We start from the raw sequence: 22,407 nt of genomic DNA, 5'->3' as shown, positions 1-22,407 counted from the left end.
TAGAACACTGACTTAACATAATATAACAAGTTAGCAGAATATTGTTATAGCAATGAATAAATTGAAGTATTTTGTTATACCTCAATGAGTTTAGGTGTTGCGATAACATCAAATATTCTGTCAGGATTGTTTTTATTTTCATATTTATCAGCTTTTTAGAGTGTTTAAGCATCTTTCAGCATTTTATTTAGGTTTTTTTTTTTGGTTGCTGCTTCACTGTTGCAGTTCAGCAGGAAGCTGTTCTAAAAGAAAATAATCTGCTGTAAACCCATGTCCAGCCTGGCTCTCCCAGTGCCAGGAGGGAAAGACTCTAGCTGTTGGGATAAATCTTCACCAAGCATCCATTTGCCTCAACAACTAATGATAATGTGATGTCAGTTTACTTTTGAATTGCTGCACAGTTGATCTCATATAGGAGAAGAAGTGGAGGTGGTTGAGGAATATAAATACCTTGGTGTTCATGTGGACAACAGACTGGACTGGAGACACAACAGTGAAGCCATCTACAAGAAAGGACAGAGCAGACTGTACTTCTTGAGGAAGCTAAGGTCCTTCAAGGTTTGCAACAAGATGTTGCAGATCTTCTACAAGTCTGTTGTTGAGAGCGTCATTTCCTCTTGCGTCATCTGTTGGGGCAGCAGCATCAGAACCAGGGACCTAAAAAGACTCAACAACCTGATAAAGAAGGCTGGTTCTGTTCTGGGGACGACTGTGGAACCTCTGGAGACAATAATGCAAAGAAGGATTTTGCATAAAATCAAGAGAATTATGGACAACCCTGAACATCCTCTCCATGAGACTGTTATCGGAAAACAGAGTCTCTTCAGTCAAAGGCTTCTTCAGTTTGGATGCAAAACGGACCGCTACAGGAAATCTTTCCTGCCCACAGCCATCAGCATCTACAATAACTCCTTCATTTAATTTCCCTCTGGGATAAATAAAGTATTTTTGAATTGAATTGAATTGAATATTTAGCAATATCAGTAAGCATCTGAGGAACAGCTGCATTGCAGTTTCAAGACTGACAAGTGTTGGTGTCCAAAGTAAACAATAGCTTCTTCTGTTTGGCTCATGACTTTATGCATTCAACATTTATTCAGACATGGTGGAGGGGGATACACAGACTGTCTCACTTGAAGCGTTTCGAGCACAAATTGTAACTTTAAGTGGAGCTCTCGCTTTTTTTCTCTTTTCCACGTTCGACAACAGGAAACAGACACAGGCAATCCGAAAAATATTGTTTGAAATAAGTCAGATAAACATAGACTGCTGACCTTAAACTGTATAAAAGTTTATATTTTAGTCAGCTTGAGTTTGACAAAGATTAGGCTGTGTGGTGTTTGGGGGCAGGTGGGTGTGCAGTCGGTGGTCCGACAACAGTTGCAGGCGTTACTATCATCCCAGGTGTGGAGGTCACTGTTGCTCAGCATGAGCACTGGGCACCAGATGGCCTAAGCCTTCTTTCTCAGTGCCCAAGGCTTGTGTGTGCATTTGTTGCAAGCCATAGTGCCATGGTGACTTTCTTCTGCCATGTTGCAGAGGCAGAAAAGAAAATGTACACGCCAGTAATAACAACAAGCTGAGCTTCCTTGATCCTGCCAAAAAAGCTGTGTTTCCCTTTGACATGATGAGAAATTTAGAGTGAGTGTGTGGGCTGTGTGGGCATAAATAGAAGCACACAGTGCGATTTCCCTGAGACAGAATAGCATGTTGGTCTACAGTACCTTTGTTTGTTTGATAGAGTGCGTCAGCTTGTTACAAGAACCAAAAAACATGAAACTGAACATTGTTCCTGAGTCAGTTTTTTTTTACTATGAGCTTTTGGCTTAACATTGAAACCATCGGCAGCAGTAAATATGCACTTACAAATGTGGGGGTCAGGGTGAGGGCTTTTGATAGGTTCAAGTCACTGTTAGCAGTCAGTCAGTGAAACAAACGAACATGCTGGTGAAAGAAATCACTAAAACAATATATTACAAAAATGAAGATTGACATATAGAACTGATATGAACACAAGTTTATCTTAAAATATTTTCAAGGCTATTCTTTTTTTTAAATCTATTTTTAGAGGTTGTGTCAATATTCTACATTTAGTTAATTCAAGCGTACTTTCATGTTTTAATGTCATGTTTATTTATTACAGGAGATTTAGAATTTCTGATGCTGAATTTATTTATTTCAGGAAACTTTTTGCTGTCTTTTAAATGAGTTCATACAGCTCAGGTTGCACTGGACACCGGTAGGAAAGGTCAAAAGGCTGGAACATTTAAACATTCAAAAGGGCAACGCCTCCTACAAGCATTGGTTTTGAGAGGAAACCGGAGCTTCATTTAGTATATCTATCCAAAGAGTCTGATCCAAGCAGGGTATGTCTGAACTCAAAGTCTTGCAAAACTGAATTTTTTTCTTTTGACAGATTTCTAAATATGTACAAAGTAGATATCTATGATATCTATAATAAGTTGTTCTGTGCAGTGTCATGTGAGTTTGTCTGTGCATATAATAACTAGAAACACAACTATTACCATAACAAAGTTCCTAGCTTTCGAAGCCCGACCGAAATGAGGTTTGAGCGCTGATGTGTATATAAGCTGCTGTACAAAACTTCCACCCTCAAAACCCTGAAACCTCCAGGCTGGTGTTGTTTTGAAAGCAAGCAGATAAGGGGACTGAAATAATAACAATAGGAACAAGCAGAAATGCTTCTTGAAATGAGTGCCGCCGCTCCTCTCTGATATTCAGTGGGAAACAAATGAGCTGACTTCCCAAAGTAAGCTTCATGAAAAGGCCATAAAGAGAAAGTTTGCCTTTGATCCAGTGCACTCACAGAGCCTTCCAGACAGACCAGCCTCATGAGAGAGATTCTCTATACGGGCACTGGGTGACAAATTTTGTCTCATTTCTATTAAAAGATCTGACATGTGCTGTGAATAGGTGCACACGCTGATCAGTGAGGTGATAAAGCATGCAAAAAACAGGCAAATGTCTCCCAACATCACAAAAAACAGTGTCATTGTTAACCATAGAAGTTATGATTCATGTTGACAGTGTCCCTGCAATGTTGATAGATGAGTACATTGCCAATTTTCCCTTTCTGATAGATGTTTCCATGACAACCAATGCTCTCTTTTAATGATGCATTAATCCAGCAGGGGACTTAAAGAGAGAGACAGTGTGGCCACTGGCATTTGAGAATTTTAGCTCGACATAAAGTGTGTTTTTGTGTTTCTAAGGTGTGAGAGTATTTGTGTATCTGTGTGTGTGCGTGCGTGGGGGTGTGCGTGCATGTGTGTGTGTAGGTGGTAAACAGTATTTAATCAATCAGGTTGTCAATCAGAACGGTGTCAACGTTTTGCTTCCAGGCTCTTACGTTACAGTTATTTTAAAAGCTGTCTGGCATCCTGCCTCAATAAATCTGTCACGCAGAAGTCAAATTGAATGAATGGATGGAGATGGAAAAAATACAGCACGCGACTTACAAAAACCACAAATAAAGAAGCCTGGACCTCCTAAAAAAAGGAGACTGAATATTTGTGAATATAGTATCAAGCCGGCATGATACAATAAACTGTTATAGCAAGTCGAAGTGAGACTCAGTTTTGTGTTGTAGATTTTCAGCATAGATATCTTTGGTGGCTTTAGATGAACTCCTACTAAAAGTGAAAAAACTCACCTTAAACTCACTGGGATGATGGGATGGCACATGAGCAATGATTCTGCCTAAAACAGGCACGACTGGGACAGTTTGAAACCACAAGTATTTTTCAATTCCGTCTTACAAGTATATCCCAAACTGGCTCACACAAACACACACACACACACACACACACACACACACACACGCACACAAGCTTGTGCAGCAATCTGGATTAGCACACCACTTTGGCGTCCATCCATTCTAGACATACTAACCCAAACTTCAAGCATGACTTAAACCATTAACAATTCATGTTTAATCATGACTTTAGCTTGAACCCTATTCTTATGTTACTTCCAGCCCTTACCTACGACCCCAGAAATGATACTTTTCCCCATTAGAACTGGGATTTGGTCCCCCATGAGGACATGTCCATGTTTTTTCTGTAAAAGGTCAGAAAGGGGTGATGAAGAACAAGTACGCACATACACTTGCATATATTCACACTCATCAGAGTTGTGGACTGATGAGTTCAGAGGTCACTGACACTGACTTGACTCATTTAACTGATTCTTACTCGAATTCTAACTTTTTTTTTTCACTTTCTTCATTGTGCTGTGTGAGTAATCACTACCCGAACCCCGTCCCCAACGTCAATTTAAACCTCTTTTTTTTTTCTTCGCTTAAATCTAAACCTAACCTTTAAAACATGTTTTCACCTTTAAAGGATGCTTTTTGTATCCTCGAGGAAGTCGAGTCCCTGAAGTGTGACTATGTAAACAGATCAAGATCCCCACAATATGAGTAATGTCTGCCCACTCACACACATACACACATACGCAAGCACACTGCAACCCCCAGCCGTAGATGGGAAATGAACGTTATCACTGATGTATTTAGCAGATGCCTGTCATCCCTCTCTTTGGAGCCATGCTTTCTCTATTATCTTCTATTTGTTGGTATCACTCACTGTGAAGATGCTTCAGAAACTTGTCAGTCAGTGTATCAGTTGTTGTGGATATCAGTTTCAGACTGTTGGTTGATCATTGAACGGTTAGGCAAGTTAGATAAACAGTTAGTTTACCAAAATAACTCCAGCTTGGTGCAGGCAAGACAGTATGCAAACAATAAATAGATAGATAGATAGATAGATAGATAGATAGATAGATGATGACTGAAAGCAACAGTATTAAGTGAGGAAGTGATAATTACAGCATCTTTTCACCCTGAAGCTAGTCCTGTACCCGACAGTAAGCGTTAACATGTTTGTCAGATGTTGTTGCGAAGTGGCACCTCAACTAATACAGATCTGCAATTAATTTACATGTTAAATCGTCACCTCGCAGGACCCTGCTTGTCTGTATACATACAGAATGATTCCATTTACTTTAATTTTCTTACAAATGAAGTTAGGCCTTTAGGGTTTTTGAGTTCTGAAAAAGCAGCTTGACATGACGTGAATTTCAGAAACTGAGCATCACCGCAGGATACTCAGCTTTCTCCAGCAGCGGCTGGTGACTCCATTAATAGGAATGATCAATAACCCTGTGTACTTTTAACAGACTGTCCCCTTTTTAGTTGTTCATTTCTACTAATTACTTCTTTTAATGCTCATCTTGCCTCCCAAGAATAGAGTAGCAGGAATTTGCTCTGCTTCTCTGGAGCAGCCTCCTCTGTAATTCTCAGTATTCCTTTATTTCTAATAGCTTAATTCTACTTCACAGATGTGGTGGAGATGATAGTGCCAATGAGTGTTTTTCTGGCAAATTCAACAAAGTGCCTTCAGAGCTATTGTTGTACATGTGAAGTTGTTTTCATCCAAGATCCAGGGAGGTTACTGAGGTTAATGAGAATGTAATGATTTATTATCTGCCAAACACTTACAGAGAACAGCCTGTGAGACATTTACAAGCACTCAAGAAATGAACAAAACACTCACACACATTTGCAAAGCCATTTATATGGACATGTGCACAGACAACTTTTTACAGAGAAGTAACACACGGTGTGTAAACTTATTATGGAGGCAGTGAAGCTGTTTCTTGCAGATACTGATTTGTCTACGAAGCACTTGTGTGTGTATTTTCTTGCCCAATCTCAGTTTAATCAGAGCAAGCAGGTCCCAGGTGTTTTGGTGTCAGCAGAATTGAGACTGAGCTTCTTTTAATTTAGACATTTCGCTGTCTTGCATCTCTGACAGACAGCTGACATCTCTGGAGGAACTGTACTATGCAGCGGAAACTCTGACTTACTTGAAAAGCTTAATTTATCTTAATTTTCTTTCTCAAAGACTCCCTCTCTGTTTTTTTTTTTATTTTCAAACACATAATCAATAAAGCATGTTTGTGAATAGAGCTGCTCTGATGTTCTGCATTTTCCCTGAAGCGAACTTGGTGTTTAGAGAGTGGAAACAATACAAACTGATGTATCTGTGTGTCCAACGTTTTGCCAGATTTTCCCAGAGGAAGTGCAACAGAGCATGATGACTAGATTTGTGACTTTCGTTAGGCTGTGCTAAAGAGCAAGACCACACCCTCTTTCTTAGGTGCTATAGTGCCCTCTTCTGTTCAATATATGAAATTACAAACATTTTACAACACAATTTCCCCTTCTCTGTCGTCTGTGACTTCTGAAAGTTAAAGCTTATGCAGAACTGATCGCTGAATGAACCTTTCTTTTATTTGTTTTTGCTTACATGTCATCTGTGGCCTCCTGTTATGCTGATTTTAATATTATTTTACGATTGTTCCTTTGTGAATTTGCATCCTCTTATTTGAATTGTATTTGACATCTATCCACACTTTTGTTACATGTCAACAGCTTAAGCTGACTAGGCTCACTACCAATAGACAATTATTTGTAAATGGTCTGTTAACAAGACTTTAATGAGTGATGTCTAATATGTACACCAAAAAGAAAGACATCAACACACAAATTTGACATGATGACTTACTTTCACTCCTATAATGTCATGTAGAAACTTAGATTTGAAATAATGCATTACAAGTCATTAGAAAAACAGGTTTAATGTGCACCAAAATACAACAGCTCAGCTTTGTACAATTGCAAGATCATATAAATGAAATAATAGGGAGCAAACATATATATATTTCTGTTTCAAAGTAAATATACTAAAGGTACCAAAGGTAAGACTTTCAGAGTGTTTGCCAGCTTCCTCTCTGTCTGGGTAAGAATGACATGCTGAGATGTTCAGCTTCCTGATGATGCTCTACTGGCTGCTGGGAAAGGTTATTGGTCTGTGGGAGGCAGTCTAGGGTCAAGCCCTGGTGGAGGCAAACAGAGTACTGGGAGAGCAGCGTCACCAAGATAGACTTCATCATCACCATGGCTATGTGTTTGCCAACGCAGGCCCGAGGGCCTGAACCAAAGGGCTGGAAGTAACGACGAGGAGCCTAGAAGAGGGCGGAAGCATGTGGAGGAGATAACAGAGGTAGTTAAAGACCCTGAAATACATGGATTCACAACAAGTATTTATCTATACATTCATCTAATCTTATATAACTTAGAGGAGCATCTGTAATCAGACTCAACTGTTGCTAAGTCCTGATTGGTGCAGATGATACACGGAGGATAGTTACATCACCTTTTTCACGCCCACTACCCACCATTGAAGAAAGCAAGGAATGCAAAAATGTTTGCTTTTTAACGTTAGCAGAGCATTGTGTGTTCACATTACTCACAATAAACAACGGAATTAGAAAAAAGGCTTCTGACTTCATACTAATTCTTCTAACTCCCTAAGTTGCTTCAACTTGGCTGGAAATATACTCACTACTCACATTTTTTCTGAAGTTCTCCAGACTAAATTCATTGGCTTTTTGGAAAAACTCTGTTCGGTGCATGCGACCGGTGTTCAGGATTATATTTGTGCCCTTGGGTACCCTGTAGCCATCTATGATGTCATCAGAAAGGGCACGACGCATGGTGAAGTCCACCACTGGGTGGAAGCGAAGGCACTCATTTATGAAGCTCTCCAGCACTTGCAATTTCTGAAGGTCCCCATTCTTAAGCTGCCTCTCACCTGTCGCAAAATAAATCTCCGATTAACTCAGCTGTTTTGTTTGATAAAATTCTGAAATAAGTTCCACACCCACGAAGATGATAATGTTCAGTTTTTTATTTTATTTGATTGATTGTTTTGCATGTGAACCGAAAGGTGCCTACGGTATCTGTCAAGAGCTAACAGTTGTAAGCAGTGTGGACAAAATAATCGAAACTCCTGTCTGTATAAAGCAGAAGAATTCAGAAAAGAAAAGAAACCCAGCAACTTCCAAAATTACAACAAAGCTTAAACAAAACATCAGCTCACATGAAGAAATGATTGCATATACTTTGTATCATCAGTATTAGAGGAGTACTTCCTAAACTGGCTACGGTCTGCAGGAAAAATGAAATTAATTTTGTTTTACACATGCAACTACCCTGACGTGACATAATGTGTTCAAATGCACCTCCAAATGCACAATTAATGTGAAGAAGATCAGCTGAACTTCCTGTGACTTCTGAAATATAAGATATCAAGCAGAGGCAGACACAGCTTGACCTCGTCTGTATTTGATCAGTGTTTTTATCCTGCTTACCTACAACAGTGTCTATCTCCTGTAGCAGCTGCAGCTCCACATGTGGATTTTGTTTGAGGAGCAGCAGCATGAAGAAGAGGCTGATGGACAGCGTGTCCGGTGCTGCGATCACCATCTCCAACACACACTGCCGGACGTTCTCAGCAGACAGCTCACCGTGGTTCTGAAAACACACAGAAGTGTGAACATGCCGTCTGACTAGCATTAAGATATTTTTGATTAACTTGTCTGTAATAGTGAACTTAATGTATTTCATAAAAAAGGGGCAAACTTTAGGTTCTTCAACTTACTTGTGCAAATATGAGCTCCGCTGTGAAGTTGATGTTGTCCAGCTTATCTGCCTGTTCAATTTCTCTCCTTTTTTGTTCTACAAGGCTTTCTATGGCATCTTGCAGTTCCTGGCTGGAAGATAACAAACACATACTACTTGATTTTATATGTGTATATATATACATATATATATATGTATATAAGAAACCCCTAAAAGTGGTCTTCTGTCGGAAGAAGTGTGATGTGAAAACAAGATGTTTGAATTACTCACGCTGCTGTCTTGTGCCTCTGATAAATCCAACCAAACTTGAAGTAGATGTCAGGTTTGATCAGCACAGTCTGCCATGTGTCAAAATACTTTTGAATCTTAAGTAGCAGCTCTTTCTCTGAGTTAAGAACACAACACAGCAGTCAAGTAAGTTTACTTTCGACCGGCCACTGCTAAAACTCATATAGATCCCTCTGGTGTCATTCAAGACTAGTAAAATCTTCATTTACAACTTGCATGAAATTTGTGGTCATATTCACCGTTGACAGGCACACCCAGGAAGAGCCTGTTGGAGATGTCAACCACCGTGCAACGCAACAAACTGAGGATATCCACATGAGCCAGAGTATCCAAGTTGTCCAGGTGAGCCTGTGTGGAAGCGACGCAAACTTCCACCGTCTGCTTTAAGTTCGGACCTGTCAGGACTGATGCAGAAAGCTTTTTGTGATTTATGTTGGCAAAACATTTTCAATAAGCAACCTGCAACGCTGGTTTAAGATGTTACCTTTAGTGAAATAGGTGCGTATCTTTTTCCACAGAGCTACGTTGTTGTTAAATATAATGCCTTTCTCATTCATGCCAATGCAGCTGAGTCCCTGCTTGCTCCCAAAGCGTGAAGTATATTTTTCATTCCTGAGAACATGATGCACTGCGGATGCCCTAATAAAAAGGGATGCAGATTATTTTACATGTTTTTTTTTTGTTTTTTTTTGCTCGAACATTAGTATAAACAGATTTGACAAACCCGCTGAGTATGAAGGTCTCCTCTCCATTGATCCATACTCTGACAATGTCTCCATACTTCTTGTTGTAGTAGTTACTCGCTGTGCCAATACCAGTCCAGATAAATCTCAAATATGAAACAAGTGGACCCAAACCCAGACAAAAAGGAGGACCTGTTGGTAAATGACAATAAAAGCATTTCAACTTGTATCAAACTCATTTTCAAAGCTGACATATGAACATTTAACAAACCTGGCACAGTTTTCTTGTCTCTCTGATTCCAGGCAACCAGCAGCAGACACACAAGCACTATGAGGGTTCGCATTGCCGTGGGGATTCCAGATGATTGCCCTGCAGTGGCATTTGGAGACATGGAGACCAGGTCTGCTGCCACCGCATCCAGACCAACAGGAGTCATCGCACGTTCACAAGCAAAGATCCGATCCATAAGAATGAAGATTTAAAACAACAGCTTCTCAAACCTGATGGGTGTAAATGATAAAAGCTGCCCGGGCTTTCTCTTTATAGACAGTCTGAGCTGGTAACGTGCCAGGTCAGGGTAATACAAAAGCCACAACAAAGCAGGAAAATCGTAAACAATACAGTCCAGACCTTGAGGGGTTGGACTTGTGCCTGTGCCCTTGAGTGTACAGGTCTTAGTTGAATGGGTGCATGTTGGCCTGAGCTTGTGTTTGACATTTTCGTGATGAGAAACATTGAGCTTCCTTTGAACATCAAAAGCATTTGGTTGGAAATCCTACACATTACAGCTGGCCCATGAGAATATGGGAACATCACTGTTATATCTGTCATTAAGAAAGGTTTATCTTTCTTGCAAAATTTCTATACTGCTTTTCCAGAAACAATGTTTTTATTTTTTGGAATCTGTTCATTTGAATCTGTTTAAACGTTCACTTTGCATTTTCAATTACTTTTTTAGGGATCATTTCGAACTTAATGTATGCTATTATTCTCAGATTCCTTCACCAGGAGATGGAGAACCAGAACATCGATGCTTTAATGTAGACATTTCAATTTTCTGAAACATACAATACACTTCAGTAATGGGGGAATTTTCACCATATCAAAATCACTGCACAGACTCTGACTCTTTGATAAACTAGATAGTATCAGCACAACACTATGTTTGTGTCTGCCGTTTGTTGCACTAACTAACATCATATTCCTTTAGTAAAACTAGAACATTATGTCTTCTGAACTAGGAATAACAGAAAAGCACCTAATATTCTGTTTCTTAAAGAAAATTTATCAGGGTGAATATTTATCCGTCAAAATTTGGCTTTATTTCTGTACATTTTGCATTGGTGGGTTTACTCAAATAAACTGCTTGCCTTAGGTTCTTCCACGACATGTTTTGAAAAAGGTCAGGGTTTTATGGTAGAATGACTTTTGCTCTTAGTTATTGTCTTGGTGCATGACCTATTTTCCATTGAGACTCAGTTTAAAGTTAGATATCCTGATATTTGTCTTTAAAATACAGTGGTCAAATTTCAGGAGTTATTGTTCCATCAAAAATGGCAAGCCATCCTGGCCGAATACAGCAAAACAGGCCCAAACCATGATATTACTGCAGTGTTTTACAGGTCAGGTAAGGTTCTTATTAGGGATGCTCGGATATAATGGCTGAGCACCAGTTTAGGCCAATTAAGGCCAAACTGCAAACAGGTTCACATCAACCAATGGAAGCCAATACATTTAAAATTCTTGTATGAATTAATTTTTGAGATAGTGTGAGGAAGGACTGAAATATCTTTTCATGATGTATTTCTTATTTTTTTTCCCTGTCATTAAAGCCATTTATCAAATAACTATACTGAACTCTGATATCAGCCCAGAATTTTAGAATTGTGCATCCTTAGTTCTAAAGCAATTTCTTGTTTTTAGTCAGAAATGCTGACTGGCAACAAAGTCCTCCTTGGATAAAAGTTTCTTTCTTCTTACAGCTCTGTCATTTTCTTCTGATGGACTATCAACATTACCCAAGGTGAGAATGTCTTATAGTTGCTTAGAAGTTATTTTGTGTTCGACACTGCTTTTAGAGTTATCATTGTTACACAACTACTCCTGGGAAGGGGAAGAATGGTTTTGATTTTTCTCCATATATTCACAGAGTCGCAAGTCAAAACCTCCTTTGCTCTTGCCACAGCACATTCCTCAAACATGAACAGTGAGAAAGGAAACAAAAGGAAGTAAAAGTGGAACTTAAAAGAAATAACTGTAAATCTATATTGTATGCCTGTGATTTTTGGTCCTTGGGCTGCATTGCATTAAATCATTCATGAGTCATGGAAATCACTGTATAGACTCAGGATCACATCATTGCATATGCAGGTTAAAGCTTTATTAAGCAAAGAAGAACATGATCCAGAAACACTGACATCTTCTTTGGGCCAAAGCTAATTTAAAATGGACTGGGGCAATATGGAAAACTATTCTGTGGTGAAATTCTTCCTAGAAATCACAGACATGGTATCATTGGGACTAAAGAGCAGAGGGACAATTGTTATCAGTGCTCAGTTCAAAAGCCTGCACCTCCGATGGTATGGCAGAGGGACCAACATATGCTCTCATACAGATAACGTCTTTCTCATGGTCTTACATGTTTCAACAAGACAATGATATGCTGCATCTATCACAACGGCATGGCTTCATAGTAGAAGAGTCCAGATGTTGGACTGACCTGGCTGCCATCCAAACCTTTCATTAACTGAAAATATTTTAAGCATCAAAATACCACAAAAAAGACCCAGGACTATTGAGCAGCTAGAATCTTACATCTGACAAGAATGGGACAACATTCCTCTCCCAACGGTCCAGCAGCTGGTCTCCTCAGTTCCCAGACGTTTTCAGACTGTTGTTTAAAGAAAAGGGGGGATAAACACAGTGATAAACTTGTCCCCGTCCCAACATCTTTTCAATCAAATTGTAGATCACCAAATAGAATACTTTTGCTTCATTTGCTTAAATGTGTCTCCCTTGTAAAAATCTTATTTTGTGTTCATCCATCGTTAATACTGAAGCTGTTATATGAATGTAAAACCTGAACTAAATGACTCAATGAAATGACTATAAACTTTTACTGGCTTTGTTCACTTCATTTTTCAGACTTATATTAATACATATTTATTATTTTTCAATTGCATTCTTTCTTTACATACATGATTTAATTTTAATTTGCAATTTGAAACAAACCCCCCGCTGTCTTGCTTTGTCTCTGTCTTGCCGTATTTGCTCTTCTGCATGAAGAACTCTGTGAATTCACTCACCGCCCACGTCCGAGTCCAAGAATGTGCGCTGTTCAAATGGCCAACTGTGTGGTGAGGCCCTGCCTCGATAACGATGCCCTGTATGATGGCTTAGACCAAGATTGTTCTGCGTGATTAAGCAGTGGCAACCCCTCTGTAACCTTGTCTCTGAGCTCAGTGTTTTGGTCAACCACATCTTTGTCTTCACTGCATTTGAGGAGAGAAGTAGAAAAACCAGATATAAAGAAATTGTAAAAAAGTAAGTGAATGATGTCTTTGATGAATCTTTAATCAAGGACATGGGGGTATCACTGAAAGTTAAAGTGAGAAGATAGGAATTTAAACTATAAACTTTATGCTCTGTGACTTGCCTAAACGACCTTGAGGCATTTATCTCACAATTTAAATTTAAAAGGGCACGGCAGGGTTGGCAGTGAGATACAATAACAGCTGGAAGATTAACTCACTCCCCAACAGTTCTCTCCCAAAACACGGGGAGGCCATAGAGGTCAGGTTTTTGTTTGTTCACTCCTCTCATGTAATATGTCCACTTAAAACTTAAGGTTTTACATTTTTAAAACAATGTGCATTATTAATTTTAATAAATGTTTGGAGGATGGAGACTTCGTTGGCATGAATCTTCACTTTATCTAAATGATGTTATTAAGTTTTGCAACAAGTCATGCATAAGATCTGCAGTGCAGTCTTTCTCTCGAGAACTTTAACTCAGTGATCCGTTTAACAAAAAATTGCCTCTCTCTGCTTTGTATCGGCTGAGCTCAGTAAATGAGACACAACAAATGAACATCCATCGTGTTCTTAAGACTTTATGCATACACATCTACACATCTGTTGGAGCAATTCAAGCTGCCCAACAACTGGCTGTCAGTGACCTACAGCCTCCAGGCAGGAGCCTGCACACCACAGACACAGCTCAGACTCGGGATCTAACAGTAATGTTGCGTTGCTCCTTTCTTTCTTCCTCTTCCAGTGTGGAGCTTGTGTGTTTGCGTGCCCAGAAATTACAGAAAGGATAACATGGATGCAAGAGCATGTAGGTCAGCTACATGAACAAAATCCTGCTCCAAAAAGGCCAATTAACTGACTTGTTTAAAAAAAAGGGTCACAGTTATGAAGTATATACACCTGCATATTAGGGGTACCAACAGTGGAGACAACTTTCAGTGTGTTTTCTCTGCTAAACTGCTACCTTTCAGGTGAAATATCACTGTTCTGGCTAAAATCAAAGTGATGGAAATGGGTCATTGTTGCAGTTGGTGAATGGAAGCCGGAAAGATATTACAAGGATGAGAGCTGGAGGGAAAGTTCAGGGAGGACACAAGACCAGGGAGAAAGGGAGACGCACCGACTGCAACTGCAGTGACGTTAATGTGTTTCGATGTAATGTGTTTTCTTTTTATTCCAAACTAAAATGAGGGCAATTAAATCATTGACAGGTCACTTTGTTTGCAGTATTCCATGTTTGCATGTTTTATGTATGTGAGCAGTTTTGTGCCTGCATCATACATATGTGCATGTGTGTGTGTGATGTCAGTCTGCCCACGGCAGTGCAGTCAAATGGCTTGTGATGAATATAAATCAGGTGACTGAACAGGCGGGGGTTTCTTCCCAGACGAGCCCAGAAGATTGTGTAATGCCCACTCCTACATTACTGGTTTGGATGTGCATGCACACACATACACACAACCCTTTCTCCAATTGGCGAACAACACAACAACCACTGTATTTACCAGTCAGCCTTCAGATAGACCACCCGGGTGGAGCTCAGACACTGAAGCTGAGGGGACCTTTTTGGAGCTTTCAAATAATCTGGACAGAACAACAAAGACCTTGCTTCTTGTTGGATTAGCTGGACTCTTGGACAGATTTTTAGTGAAAGTATCTAGGACTTTCATAGAAATATATTGAACTTGTTCTGTTTTATTTCGACTGGAATTTTATTCCTCTGTGAATGTTAAGGTTAGCGGGTGACCCTCAGAAGAGAGGCAGTGAAGTGGTAACCATGTGGATCCCAACACCCAGCATGACTATCCCACAGCGGATAGTGCTGTATGGAACGTGTGCCGTGGCACTGCTGAACTCTGTGGGCCTTCTGGTTCTCATGGTCCAGCAGAATCAGCAGCAAATCTGGCAGGAGCAGTCAGAGGCGAGGTTGACAGAAGTGGAGCAGAGCTCGGTGGTGGAGTTCCTCCAGGAAGTGCCAAGAGGAGCGGCGGGGCTGCGGGCGAGCATTGGAGAAAATCCACAATATCAGTACTCTAGGAACAAAAGGAGTGAAGAGCTGGAGAAAGAGTTGCAGCATGAGCTTTACCAAGAAGAGGGAAAAGGACTGCATCAGCAGGAGGCCAGCCAGGAGGTTGGAGAGGAAAAAGAGACGAAGAAGCACGAGCTGAAGCACAAGCAACGACACAGCCAGCATTACCACAAGGCACAAGTGCAGGACGACATGATGACGATGATGACTTACTCCATGGTCCCGGTGAGATGAGAAGACAGCACGAGAGAAAGAGTGCAATCAAGCTTATCTTTAATTATACAATCTTTAATATCCTAAACCAGATTGTCATTGCCGACATGTGCTGGATTTCCATGGGGTTGAAACTGATGTAGCCATCAGGGGTAAAATACGGCAGGTCCAGTTGGTGGTAATTTGATTGGATGCGAATTTACCTTTCAAATTTAGATTTCAGTCTCAGGCCCTTTAACATTTTAGTTTATGTAGCATATTCCTACAGTAAATATTGAACTACAATAGACGGCTATTATAAAGTGTTACATGCATATTGCTCAAAGCTCGGATGAACTGCAATGGTTGAAATTACACAGGAGCATTTTTGAGCTATTTCTACTTATATTTACATTTTACATTATCCTTCTATTCCACTAGATTAAACTACATTTATTCTATATATCATAGAAATGTCTTAAGCTTAATACTAAGCAAGGTTACATATTAACCTGCATTTATAGTAGTTATGCTATTGGGTTAATCAGTTTCAATGATAAAAAGCTTCTTTATTGTTCAGCATCAGTAATGACAGTCCTGTAATCTAGTACTATTTTATATGTGTATTATGCAAGAAGTAATTTGCTTTTGGTTAAAATTGTTAAAATTGTTTATTTATTGCTGAAATATAATGCAACTAAGTATCTTAATTAGGTTTTGATATTCCCTCTTCATCTTCAGATCAAATTATTGATCGACATTTGCAACAGCACTAAAGGAGTCTGCATAGCTGGTATGTATTACTCATATAAGACACCCAATAATATTGAAAACAAGACTTTTTTCATCTCTGACATCCTCAAACTTTGCTCTGCAGGACCTCCAGGACCACCAGGTATGTGAATACCTAAATCTGAAGCCAAATTTTTATATTCACTTATACAGTACAGGGAAATTTTTATCGACCACGTCTTTGTTGGATGTTTTATCCATTCGGGGCATCATGAAGTTTTTTTCTGGTTGATCTCTAGGTTTGCCTGGTGCAGATGGTTTGCCTGGCTACAATGGGACTGATGGCATTCCAGGACTGAATGGACTGCCCGGGGCCGATGGAAAAAGAGGGAAAAAAGGTATGCAAAGAGCGAGGCTCTATTCTATTCTCATTCCCCATCATCTTCATGAAAGCCTCAGGCAACGACGGCCATTTTAGTTAAGAAATACTAATAGAATATAACAATCAAAGGGTTGAGCATAACCTGAGGGTAAAAATAAGCTCACAGTCCCTTAAAACCATATGCACACAACTGTTTCCTGTCCATGCTTCCAAATGTGATTACATCAGATCTTATTCAAATTTAATTCATGAATTAAAGAGGAGGTGGAAGCTGCTGCTTTTCTTCCACATTCTCAGCCAAGATTATTCATTTTTGTGGTTTTGGGCTTCAGCTGAATGAACTGGAAATCTCTCTCAATATTCTCCCACTTCACTCCTCTTCACCGTGGATTGCATGATTCATGCTAGCAAGTCAACGGAATAATTCACGTCTTTAACAATGGGACGAAGTGTATTAAATACAATATCTTAGCTTTTTCACACAATGTCCTTCACAGGGCCACCAGGTGAGAAAGGGGAACAAGGGGAAAAAGGAGAGCCAGGAGAGCCAGGTCTGCCTGGAGAGACGGCCGAACCATCCAATGATGTCATTATTAAGGGCAAGAAGAGCTTTACTCACTTAAACAGCTTAACAACTGAATAATAAAGTGAAAACAGCTTTGAAAATACCCAAAGATTTTCTGTATTTAGAATAAATATACTTTTGCACTGAGAACATTTAGATGTTGTCCTCACAGGTCCTCCTGGTCCCCCGGGACTTCCGGGACCTCCTGGACTTATGGGGCCTCAAGGACCTCCTGGACCTCAAGGGCCCCCTAGAACACGGCACCATAGAGCCCACCTTCAGGCTGCTCATACTCTGGGTAATAACAGTAGACTTTGTGTACTTTACAACTACAACAAGTTTGGTCTTTTGATCATGTCAAACAGTCTTCTGAACTGCAGACGTTCAGTGTTTGTTTCTGATGAATGGATGAAATATGTCTAACAGGGTTGTTGCATGCAATTCCAAATGATGAGACTTTGCCAGTGAAGGAGGCTGTGAAACCACAGAAGAAGCCTGCTGAGATGAACGGTGCGTTTTCCGAAAAGTGTACCTGCACAATAGCATATAATGTGCAGAGGAAAACGTTTAAACATATTGTTTTGTTTCCCTTAGAGTGCCTGATTAAATCACTGATCAATCCCAGAAATGTGGCAAAGATGGAGAGTACATTTGGCACATGGATGAAAGACACTGCTCAGCTGAACGATGAGCGAATATGGGTGGCAGAACACTTTTCTGGTCAGGAATGGATACCTTTTTCCACTTCAATCCCAGGTCTTGTCGATCTTATAGAATGTTATATTTTGAACCTTGGTTGTTCTTCCGCAGGCCGTGTAGTGAAGGAGTATAGAAGCATTGCTGCCTTCCAGAACAACAGCAGTGACACTGTGGACGTTAGAAAGTTCTACCAAGGTTGTGGCCACACTGTCCACAATGGCTCCTTATATTATCACGTTGCTGGTACTGCCAGCATTGCCAGGTAAGCAGCTGAAAGTGCCAGGCAGACTTAACTGAGTTCACATAGTTTAGATGTGCTTTATTACATCCAGTTAAAAACTCTACTTGCTTGTTTTCAGATTTGACTTCAAAACAAAGAGGCTTCACACCCTCGCTATAGAAAAGGCTTTGTACCACAACCTTGCTTACCTGCTCCCGAACTCCAAGACCTACTTCAAACTAGGAGCGGATGAAAATGGCTTGTGGCTGATCTTTGCGTCAAGTGTGGATGAGAGCATCATGGTGGCCCAGCTGGACCAGAAGACCTTCTCTGTCACGTCCTACATAAATACCACCTACCCCCGCACCAAGGCTGGCAACGCCTTCATCGCCTGTGGTGTACTGTATGTGACAGACACCAAGGATACCAGAGTCACTTTTGCTTTTGACTTGCTGAAGGGAAAGCCAGTGAACATGACCTTTGACTTGAGGTCTCCAGGTGGAGTGCTGGCAATGCTCTCCTATGGTCCGAAAGACAGACACCTCTATGTGTGGGACCAGAGCTACGTCAGGCTCTATGTGGTACACTTCATCTCTGATGAGTGAAAAAGATGCTGTTTGAACATGACAGATAGATGCATAGAAAAGTTTTACATTACAGTATCGAAGCATTACTCACTCTACCCTTAAGAAAACAACCATATTTAGGTTTCAAAGTGCCACTTCAGTGTCCCTCAAAATTGCACACGTTTTAAATTTTTTGGTAATAAACTGCCTTGGGTATGACTCTACACCTTTTTTCTGCCACCATGAATTGAGAAAGCAATGCAAGCTGTGAGGAGAGGTTAGTCAGGGGCTGGCGGCCACCTGCTGGAGCTGAGTCCCAGCTGTAAGCAGTCGCTGGCTGCTTGCTATGACTGGGCCATATCCTGAATGAGTCTTAGTGGCAAACAACCAGTTCCCACTTAATCCTTTATCAGGGGAACAACCACTCCCATTCCCGGTTAACTGCTCTTGTAGCTTGCAATAGCTCCTCATTTCAGGTTGTACAGCTCCATCCCTGTAAGTGGTCAGGATTGGTTCCTCCAATGTTCTGGAACATATGGGCTGTCTGAGCCCATCTTTCTGAGACTGTCTGTGTTGCTCTGCTCACTCAAAGCAGAAACCCCTGCAATGGAACTGATGACTTTTCTCATATCTTGTGACGCAGACATCTTATGGACATGTTAACAAGCTTGAGATTTAGATTTTTAGCAGATGGATCTTATTTCACTTCTTACCTTGTTACTGTCTTTACTGCACTGTGGCACATTCCAGTTAAATGAGTCCATCAACGTTTCCTTATGTAAGACCTTGCAAAGCTGGTTTTGGTTAAGTTATACTGTCAAAAAAATAAATAATGCTGCATTTATATCCAGTTTGTTATGGACATTGTAAAGAAACTAATAGTGTGAAAACTTATTTTGTGTCAGCTGACAACGGACCTTTTCCATGGCATAGATTTTAAATGGATGTCCTAGAAAAATCACTGGTGTTCCAAAATAAGGCAGTGACTGAGTCATGCGAGTGGAGAGCATCTTAGCATTATAAATTGCACCTGTGTTTTGCTGGTTATATGTAAAATAAAACAAAAAAAACCTTCTGTTCAAAAGGTTCCATTTTCAGATGACGTTTTATAACTTAAATTTTGTGGCTGTTGCTCTATGTAGTGTTTGCATGGCCGTCTCATTTAATGTATCTTTTTTTTTTATAAAGTACATTTCTTTGTACCTATACACTCCACCTTACTTTGCCAAGCAGCATGAGCCCTGATTTATTACTCCTCTTGAAAATGAAATGATAGCAAAGAAAAGAAAAAAAAACTGTGCCAAATCACCCTGATGAAATAAAAATAATTTATTCACTTTACAAAGATAAAACTGACTACGACTCGTTTTCTCACACACCCTCAGGCTCAGACGCCCTGATAAGAGTCTACCCATGGTATTGCTTTCTTTTGCATGCACACACACACACACACACACACACACACACACACACACACACACACACACACACACACCTATACACCAAACACCGCCGGTAAAACACTTAAGATATACACAAAATGCATTGTGGGCAGAAAGAGGGAGAGAAACACAAATTTCTTTAATAAATACCATACATACACTAAACAAAAGTTACAACTAATCAAACTGGTATGATACAAACCAAAAATAAAGAAATGCTTTCATGTTTGTACAAGCTGTTGTGGTAGTTCATATATATATATATTTATATTTATATAATTTATATATTAAAACTATTTCAAACGCTTTACTACGAGGCCAAATAAAGCCAGACATTCATTTGTATATAACAGTTTCTTCTTTGATAACCTATATTCCAAATAAACTTTTAGTGTCTCCAGAATTTGAGTGCAAATATCTATTCCTTATGGATGAAACAGTAAAAACAACTAGCGATTTAACACACACTTACATACAGTAGACTGTGTTGCACATCTCCCAGTCAGATATGGTAAAACCCCTTACATTCCTAAAATAAAAGGCAATAAGTTAAATTGTTTTACAAAGGAATGGTCAAGCAACCAAACAAACACAAACATATAAATAATTTAAATAATAAAATCACCTTAATAAAAAAAAAAAAAAAAAGAAAACAACAATTTAGAGATTTTCTTGTGCAAAAACCAGATGTGAACCTTTGTGTTTCTGCTTTGAGTGGGTGCGTGTTAAGCTTTAGACCAGACAGACGAGACATTAAAAATCACAGTCACAGGAGTGAAAACACATCAATCTTCCCAACAAGAATGTTCTAGCAGTGAGTCTGCCACACAAACAGGCATTTGAGGGCAGGTGGGCGGGGCGGGCGTACAGATGGCAGACACAGCAGAGTGAGCACACACTCGAGGGCCAAACATGACCGGGTTCGAACCCAAACCAGGAGAGGCCATGGTGAGCGACGGGCAGCCAGTGAAACGGGGGGGGGGGGGTCACACTTAGGAGCAATGCACCATCAACTCTTCCGTAAGGGCTGAGAAAAGCCGGGCAAAAAGGCAGGGGAGGGCGGCAAAACCATTGAAACAAAATCCAACAACTTGATTCACACTGGAAACCACTGACTTATTAACAAACCACAGTGCTGGTTACAGTAGATGCTAAGAGATTTCAGCTGTGGGCACAAAATGACGACAGTTACACACTTTTAAAATTTTTGCTTGAGCACTTTTACAGAGCACTATCAATAGACCTGTGATTGCACTGCGTAACGAGAACAGGACATGCATAGCTTCCCTATGGACACACTCTATGAGTAGAGATTCTTCAATAAAATTACAACAAATCTAGCTTTAAAATCAAGTATGATACCTTTTGCTTGTAACTTTGTTTTCAGCCTTTGGGAAAAAATGTTTGCAGCTCCATTTGTCGTTCTGGATATGACTTACATCAGCAGTAAAACCATGAACACTGCACACCCAAAGATACCCAAAAGCATGGTGATCTTTTGACAAACGCTTTCCCTATCGATTACACCATTAATGCCTAGAGAGTGTTAGATAAGCTTTTGTGTTTTTTCTTTCTGTATCTTTTCTCTTTGGACCCTCAGAGGTTCGAAATAGGCATTACAGGATGTCTACCAAGCTGCTAGGGATATTGTAGCGGTCAGGGAGAACCCTCATCTTTAGGGTGCCATCTGCTCCGCAGGTGAAGATTCGGTTCCCTGGACGCGTCTCCACCTGCATGACACCTGCACCGATGTTGCGGAAGATGGACTGCTTGGCATGTTCGGTGCTAAAAGAGTGCATGAGCCCGTGGCCGGCCAACTTCCAGACCTGGAGAAAGAGGAAGTCAGTGAGAGCAGAGAACAGAACAGTACAGAAAGTACCCTAAGTAAGTGAGAGCTTTGGGGCTTTCTTAAACAAAATATCTGTTCATTGTTAGAGCTCATCCAAAAGAAAATGAAGCTGACAAATGTCACCATAAAGAGCCCAATAAGAGCAGCACTCCCTACAGATAAAATAAGGTAATAAAATTAGGTATTTTGTCATTATGTGAGCTCATCAAATTGCGTTTTACAATCTTTGATGAAAGACTAAAAATAAGACATGAGGCTTTTTGGATAGTATTTCTTGGCCCGGAGCCTTATAATCATTGTTAGGTTGCCAGGCAACCAGCTGAGTCCCTTTCAAGAGATAATGGTGAACAGCTGAACAAATCTGATATAGTTATCAAAATAGGCTTTTGGGAATGTAGTGTTATCTCATTTAGTCAACAAATCAATTATCTGAAAACAAAATTTGTTTATCTCCTGATGATAAAAGTGATCATTACTTGACTATTATTCAGTAAAATGCATTTGACTTGTATTCAGTACTAGCAATTGATGGGTTGGAACTTTAAAGAATGCATTATTATGCTCATTTACAGGTTTAATGTGAGATTTGGTGGCCAGCTTCACTAGGTTTACATTCTTTAACATTGAAAAGACCGGTTCGGATTCTGAAGATCGCTGCAACACTTATTGTCACCTTTCTTTTTTTTTTTTTTAGCAATTGACTGATCAGCTGTGTGGTCG

General features: G+C 40.0%; 3 protein-coding genes across 17 annotated transcripts in view; 1 reads left to right on the top strand and 2 right to left on the bottom strand.

The window, feature by feature from the left end:
- Window positions 1-6,647: 6,647 nt before the first annotated feature.
- cyp19a1a (cytochrome P450, family 19, subfamily A, polypeptide 1a) lies at window positions 6,648-15,205 on the bottom strand. Of its 2 annotated transcripts, XM_075478427.1 has the most exons (10): window positions 15,163-15,205; window positions 9,752-9,808; window positions 9,522-9,672; window positions 9,282-9,436; window positions 9,037-9,201; window positions 8,780-8,894; window positions 8,529-8,640; window positions 8,239-8,401; window positions 7,438-7,679; window positions 6,793-7,050 (listed from the first exon to the last, which is right to left on the bottom strand). In XM_075478427.1, exons 1-10 carry the CDS (start codon window positions 15,203-15,205, stop codon window positions 6,793-6,795), a joined length of 1,461 nt encoding a protein of 486 aa, XP_075334542.1. The 2 variants fall into 2 exon arrangements, with proteins under 2 accessions (XP_075334534.1, XP_075334542.1); XM_075478419.1 differs by lacking the exon at window positions 15,163-15,205 and having other exon boundaries at window positions 6,648-7,050; window positions 9,752-9,992.
- Window positions 14,555-19,811, top strand: gldn (gliomedin). The gene is made up of 10 exons (XM_075478441.1): window positions 14,555-15,265; window positions 15,974-16,025; window positions 16,110-16,127; window positions 16,264-16,362; window positions 16,844-16,945; window positions 17,084-17,209; window positions 17,338-17,421; window positions 17,506-17,631; window positions 17,722-17,872; window positions 17,970-19,811. The coding sequence occupies exons 1-10, from the start codon at window positions 14,738-14,740 to the stop codon at window positions 18,433-18,435; spliced, it is 1,752 nt and encodes a 583-aa protein (XP_075334556.1). The 5' UTR covers window positions 14,555-14,737; the 3' UTR covers window positions 18,436-19,811.
- A 22-nt stretch (window positions 19,812-19,833) lies between these two features.
- dmxl2 (Dmx-like 2) overlaps window positions 19,834-22,407 on the bottom strand; it is a 45,436-nt gene continuing 42,862 nt past the window's right edge. For all 14 annotated transcript variants that reach the window (XM_075478293.1, XM_075478329.1, XM_075478310.1 and 11 more), the window contains one exon: window positions 19,834-21,664. In XM_075478293.1, the coding sequence (XP_075334408.1) occupies window positions 21,455-21,664 (210 nt within the window). In that variant the 3' untranslated portion in view covers window positions 19,834-21,454. The remainder of the gene's footprint in view (window positions 21,665-22,407) is intronic.

The sequence above is a fragment of the Odontesthes bonariensis genome, chromosome 1 (genome assembly GCF_027942865.1).
Source record: "Odontesthes bonariensis isolate fOdoBon6 chromosome 1, fOdoBon6.hap1, whole genome shotgun sequence".
In the NCBI taxonomy this organism is placed as follows: domain Eukaryota; kingdom Metazoa; phylum Chordata; class Actinopteri; order Atheriniformes; family Atherinopsidae; genus Odontesthes; species Odontesthes bonariensis.
This window is presented reverse-complemented; position numbering and strand designations above follow the sequence as displayed.

Coding starts and splice junctions, on each gene's coding strand:
- cyp19a1a (XM_075478419.1), bottom strand. CDS start 9,947: ATGGATCGGATCTTTGCTTGTGAACGTGCGATGACTCCTGTTGGTCTG. Junction 9,437..9,521: donor GAGACCTTCATACTCAGCGG/GTTTGTCAAATC, acceptor CCTTTTTATTAG/GGCATCCGCAGTGCATCATG. Junction 8,641..8,779: donor CAGAGGCACAAGACAGCAGC/GTGAGTAATTCA, acceptor GTTATCTTCCAG/CCAGGAACTGCAAGATGCCA.
- gldn (XM_075478441.1), top strand. CDS start 14,738: ATGTTAAGGTTAGCGGGTGACCCTCAGAAGAGAGGCAGTGAAGTGGTA. Junction 17,632..17,721: donor GGTGGCAGAACACTTTTCTG/GTCAGGAATGGA, acceptor GTTCTTCCGCAG/GCCGTGTAGTGAAGGAGTAT. Junction 17,873..17,969: donor GGTACTGCCAGCATTGCCAG/GTAAGCAGCTGA, acceptor GCTTGTTTTCAG/ATTTGACTTCAAAACAAAGA.